At 37.6% G+C, this 6,471-nt stretch overlaps 1 protein-coding gene across 1 annotated transcript; it reads left to right on the forward strand.

The window, feature by feature from the left end:
• Positions 1-318: 318 nt before the first annotated feature.
• Positions 319-4,323, forward strand: RSAD2 (radical S-adenosyl methionine domain containing 2). The gene is made up of 5 exons (XM_009874073.1): positions 319-484; positions 856-1,085; positions 1,616-1,765; positions 3,578-3,610; positions 4,159-4,323. The coding sequence occupies exons 1-5, from the start codon at positions 325-327 to the stop codon at positions 4,321-4,323; spliced, it is 738 nt and encodes a 245-aa protein (XP_009872375.1). The 5' UTR covers positions 319-324.
• Positions 4,324-6,471: the final 2,148 nt, after the last annotated feature.

Here is a 6,471-nt window from a genome sequence, read left to right on the forward strand (position 1 = left end):
ATTATTTTTCTTTTTCACTTCTCAGAAAAGCGGGTGGCAAAAGATGAACTCCACAGGTCTGGCACATCAAAACAAAGTTCAAGTAGACTTCTCGTAGAAGTCTCCCATCTCATCCTTGTCACTGGCCAAAGTTGAAGTGCTTTAGGTCTTATAAACACACACCAAATGTGCTATCAGTTTCCCCTTTTATATTTAATTTACGCTGGAGATTAGATGATTTCAGTATTTGATTTTACATTTAAATCACAAATACGCCGTTATCTATTTTACTCTTCTACTGATGAGAATTTGATTACAACATCTTTCTTCGATCCTTTTGAAGGAATGGAAAAAATAAATTTCTCAGGAGGGGAGCCATTTCTTCAGGACAGAGGCGAATTTGTGGGCAAACTGGTCCAGTTTTGCAAGCAGGAGTTGAAGCTACCAAGTGTCACCATTGTCAGCAATGGCAGCCTGATCAGAGAACGGTGGTTCAAGAAGTACGGTAAGGAAAAAGCCACTGTGCACGGGAGCGCTGGTGGGGTTTATTTATAGTAAATGCAAACCAAACATAAATACCAGTGAAATATTGATAATTAAATGTTCTGAACATAGCTAGTGTGTACTATTGTCTCTCTGGTATAATAGTAAAAATAATAGCTTAGACTATATCCAGTCTAAGCCTAAGTCTATCTATCCTGGAAACACACAAAATATGTGTTTTGACGCTGCTGCTGCCGCTGTGGTTTTTGCAGTTCATGTGATGACTCCAGAGCTGTGCTTCTATGACAGATCACAAGGAAGTGAAAGTGGGCAAGTCCAGATAGCTTTAGCTGAGAGTCTGAATATTAATTAATTTTTAAAACTTTTTTTCAGGTGAATATTTAGACATTCTGGCAATTTCATGTGACAGTTTCAGTGAGGATGTCAACATTTTAATTGGCCGTGGTCAAGGAAATAAGAACCATGTGGAAAATCTGCAGAAACTGAGACAATGGTGCCGAGAGTATGCTGTTGCTTTCAAAATAAACTCAGTGATCAATAGATTTAATGTTGAGGAAGACATGAATGAGCAGATCAAGGCACTCAACCCTGTGCGCTGGAAGGTAAGAAAGTAGTATGTACCATAGGTTTTCTGTTCAGAGAAAAATAAAGGAGGCTGTTAAGTAGACAAACTCTTACTGCGACCATCTGAAACTAGTTAAATGTACAGTCATCAATCAAGTTAATATCTTTAAGAATAAAGATTTATTTGATAGTCTGCATTGCACATAATACTTGCTGGCATTTATAATACAGCCATACTATTTGAGGTTCAATCTAAGTTTATCTGAGCTTTCATTATCTGTGTCCTTAATAAGATCAGAGCAGTTAAGATTTCTGTGGAAATCTGATCAGGAACCATGACTGTATAATTACATTTAGATCCATGTAATGTTGATTTGCTAAAAATAAATCTGCACTGTGCTGTTTGTGTAGTATGCACTTTGCACAATTTGTGTGTGTGTCTCCACTGACACTGAAAAATTAATGACGTTGCTACTGAGACAACTGAAAGGTTCTGTCATGGTGACAGTCTGCTATCCTCAAGTCAAGTGAAAATATAAAATCTTAACTAGGTGTATTCTTTCATCAGGTATTCCAGTGCCTGCTCATTGAAGGAGAGAACAGTGGTGAGGATGCCCTGAGAGAAGCAGAGAAATTTGTTATCACTGATGAAGAATTTGAACAATTCCTGTATCGCCACAAAGATGTCTCCTGTTTAGTACCTGAATCTAATCAGAAGGTAGAATTGAGATTGGTCTTTTGTAACTTTATTTTCACATGAATTTGGAAAGATGGGAAGGAACCAGAAGCTTCCACAGTAATTAACACATTCCCTGTTAGTATTGGCTTAGAAGAGGTACAGTAAAACTTGGCCACAACTAGTTTTGTACGATGGAAGACAAGGTTTTGAATTTCCTTTTAGGCTTTTTATTGAGCACGAAGTTATTAACAGAAGAGTAAAAACTCATTGATCTCAGCCCTGTGGGAACCAGTGGGAGTTCTCTCACAGCATCGTGTGGGCCTCTGCTCAGTGATGTAGGTCTATAAAGTATCACACAAACTGGAGAAACTGAGTTTTCCAGAGCTGAATGGAGAACTTTCAACAATAATTAAGCCCTTTGGAATGAAATAGCTCTTTGCCACCAGGGCACAAGATCCTGAAAATGCTGAATGTTAATGTAAACACATTTTATACTCAAAGCATAGTTTCCTAATAGAGATTCACCATGATGTTATGCTATAGCAGTGTCATCAACCTACATGAAGTAAGATATCCTCCCAGTCAGCATTATATTAGGTTTTGAGGAACGAGAACTAGTATTTTTTCCTGACAAATCTTAATAGATACCCCCTCCCACAAAGTTACAATTTGAACTTTCTCTATCTGAACTCCTTTGGACTGTACATTGTGGCTCTTTATTCCCAAGGAGACTCCTTGTGCTACTGCAGAGCCCAGCAGTTAACTTGATGAGCTGCCGTTCAGCTTATGTTAGCTACAGTAAAAGACCTTAGTGTCCGAGGGTGGAGCTCAGGACATTTTGTAAGATGCCTGCAGACCCTGTACATGGCACAAGGAGAGTTAGAAAACTCACTGTTAAGAAAATTTGTGAACTGAGTGAGGAGCTACTGAGTTGAATCATGTTCAGGAATGCTTTAAATCTCCCATCTTATGTTCCTTTTCCTCTCCACAGATTAAGACTCTATTTACAGTTTACTTCTTAACATATAGAGGGCTCAAGTGAGCAGCCTGGGTTGCCTTTACTACGTAAGACATAGAAGCGGGACTGTGCAGTCTAACATTTAAGACATTCGGTAGGAGAGACCACTCACTGGAGAAGGTTTGGACAAGAACCCAGGACTTTCTACTTCCCCCCCCACTCAACCACACAAAAGAGTAGATTTCTCTCAGTAGTTTTAGTTCTAGAAGACTGTTTCTGATTTATTTTAAGGCCGTGTAAAAGATGGACACCAAAATTTATCAAACAGATTTCCTGTTCTACATAGCAGCAAGCTCCAGCTACCCAGAAAATTTTAGGGAGGAACATGTAGGAGATACAGTTAACTTGAGCAAACATTTTATTTCAGCTTTTCTTGGTGCAGACTTGAGAAATGTTTGACCTGGGAGAACCTTTAAGAAGGGACTACAACTTTGTCTGCTGGGGTGATGTCATTTGTTTAGAAAATTATATAATCATTCCAGTATGCAAAACAGCATAAATTCTGCTGGTGTAGAAGTTAATAGGAAACCTGGATATCATTTAAAACACCTTTATCCAGTTGGGCATCCACATTTCAGTTAGATGCTTGAGAGGCCATATACCAAGAATTACTGTTTTATTCATGCATTATGTCATGTTAGTAATCCTGTTGTTTATTTCTATAAATGTGATCCAAGCTCACTGAAACAGTGGTAAGACACTACCTGTTCAAAGCCTTGGGTAAGACTTTGAATGAATAGCTGTTTGGTTTGTCCCTGGTGTTGTTGTTGTTTTTACTAGAATGGAATGTTGGTTCATATATTAATTTAGTTTTTTCTTTTAATCTATTACAGATGAGGGATTCATACCTCATTCTGGATGAATACGTAAGTCTTTGTTTGTTACTTGGCATTTGTATGCTAATGTATGTATGTATACAACAGTGATAACCAATTCAATTTGCTGTGCATTCTGTAAGATGATTTTACCATGTAGTACAAGGAATAGATGTAATTACTTCCCACCAAACATATTGAGAATTTGACTGTGTGACCTAAGGAGAAGTTGCCATTAGGTTACATGAATAATCATTGCACCATGGATTTTAAAGCATAGTTGTGTATATTTGCATTTTTACTATTTTTCTTTAATTTGAAAATAAAGAACTTGTTCTGAAAGTTAAGTTTCAAAGAGCCTACTTAGTTTACATGTAAGTGAAGAGTAAACATTTAATCTTCAGAAATTATGGTTTTCTTCCTGCTAAGATATGTCAATGTGCCCAGTCATGATCTTCTGAGCTTTCTAAGGACAATAGCAAAACTGTTTATGCAGTTACATAGGCTTTTGTGGGATTTCAGTGCAATTTGTTTAATTCTGCAGAAAAAGTAAGCTTTTATAAATTCACTTTCTAACGTCTTATCTATTGATGTTCCAGATGCGTTTTCTAAACTGCAGAAATGGACGGAAAGAACCTTCCAAGTCTATCCTAGATGTTGGAGTAGAAGCAGCTATAAAATTCAGTGGATTTGATGAGAAGATGTTCCTAAAAAGAGGAGGAAAGTATGTGTGGAGTAAAGCAGACATGAATCTGGACTGGTGACTTGGTGTATTATAGAGATTGACGTGCAGTATAATTCTGTATGTGAGTGTTTTAAATGTTTTTATTATGTAGATCATGCTCTTATCTATTGTTTGGCTGAACATTACCAAGCACCTTCAGAGCCATCACAGAAATAGATCTCTGAAACCAACATTCTAGTCCATTGTATGAAGGACTTGAAGGCAAACTGCTAATTTAGCGTCACACAGGAAACGGGTTTAAGGTGATACATAAGTGTGCGTGACAGAAAATAAGCCAAAACAAAACAAACCCACCTCAATTACAAAGAGCTGTAATGATGGGTAAGTGGAAACTCTCATTAGGGATCGTATTCTGCCTCGTTCAGGTGGAAAGGTGGGCTGCAGTTCCTCGCTAGATCACCAGAGGGCCAGCTGGTAGTCCTTTGGAAGCAGCCACTGAGTTTCTCAGAGTAATAGAGAGTCAGAATTTAGGAATCATTATCTGCAATAATATATTTAAGAAGAAATCAAGGCGAAGAAATTTTTTCTGAAATTAATTAACACCATGTAGCATACCTAACACGTATCTTGTGTTGCATACCGGCTGCGTTATTTGGGGGCTTTTTATTTTGTTAGGCAGTGGAATTACAAGAAAGAAAGTTCATATACCGTGTAACATTTTTAAAGGTTGGTTACCTCAGTAATCATTCGTGCTTGCTGGTTACAAATGTGCAGGTACTAAAAGAGACAAACTGGGGCTTGTGATAGCTGTCTTTGATTTTAAGAGCTGGCAGTATCACCATAAACTAGAGAAAAGTAAAAAGAAACAACCCACAAACCCAACAAAACAAAACCCAATAATCTAATATGCTGCTCTTATTTTTGGGCTTCTGGCAATTATTATGGCTTTATAATTGCAGTATTCCAAATTTAACTATTCCCATCCCCACCCCTGCAAAGCTCTGTATGAAGAGCACAGGGACGCACATTTTATAAAATAGAAGTGAGCTGGCACTACTCATTCGTCCTGTCCATTGAACGCGATGCCTGGACTGTCTCACACATTTAAGTATTTGCAGCAGTCAGGAGCCAGCATGCTTTAATGTACTATGTAGAGAGATTTACACCTTCTTTCATTTTTCTGATAATGCTAGTTGACTTTTTAAAACAGGTTTTTGAGAGAAACGTTTTGCATTCACCTATTGCATCTTAAAAGTTAAAGGGGAACGCACTTAAGCAGGAGTTGCTACTTCTGAATAAAGGAAGGTGCATCTCTGAATATACTGTGAAAATGTTTCCATTTATCATTCCTTTGGTTTCTGTTTTTACTATTCTAACTGTAAATATACTCTTAGTGATGCTCTTTTTTTCTCTTTGTCTTTTGCATTTTGCAATCACAACACTGCCTAGACTTATTTCAGCATTATTTTTTTTCTGGTGTTAATACTAAGTGACATTTAAAATGTGGCCCACACACATTAACCCCACAGTCTTTTGGCAGCTGCTTCGCTGACCTCTGTTGGAGTTCTGCCTGAGTAGCAACTACGGGCAGCACAAATTTATCTAACTGTGGGGTTTGACTTCCTCTGCGTTCCCATTGCTCACACGTTAAACCTAGCCTCTTCCCCAGCATCTATGCTGCAGGATGGAAAAGAAGCACTTTCTTTTGTCAGCGGCTCAGTCCCAGCATGGGGAAAGATTTAGTGCATCAATGTACCAGTAAATCTAGCAGCTTGCTGTTTCTGCAGAAAATGCCAGCTGTGTCCCAAGCACAAATTCCCATTCAGATCCAGAAATCCTGCCATTCTTTTCTTTGCATTTTACTCTGTAAACGGCTGTTGTTCTGCTGCAAGTGATCCTCTGTGCACACAGAAGAATATGCAGGATAAACAAACTGGGGGTGAAAATGTGAAAATCTAGTAAAAAAATATAAAAATTAAAAATCCATACACTGAAATGTCTTTTGTGAGAAAATTCTAAGTTCTTATCTTCTTAAAATCTGATGCATTTGACATCATCTCTTGCTGTCATACCTAATTAAGAAAAAAGTTTCTGCTTTGTATGATACTCTTTTCCAAAGGAAATGCCAGTCATTTACATTGGAAATGAAGAATTTGTCATAATACAGTTTGACAGACAAAAATTGAAGTTAATGAATAGCTATTTGTATCTTTATATGCAAAATTAA

This window comes from Apaloderma vittatum, unplaced genomic scaffold, assembly GCF_000703405.1.
Source record: "Apaloderma vittatum isolate BGI_N311 unplaced genomic scaffold, ASM70340v1 scaffold32387, whole genome shotgun sequence".
NCBI classification, from domain to species: Eukaryota; Metazoa; Chordata; class Aves; order Trogoniformes; family Trogonidae; genus Apaloderma; species Apaloderma vittatum.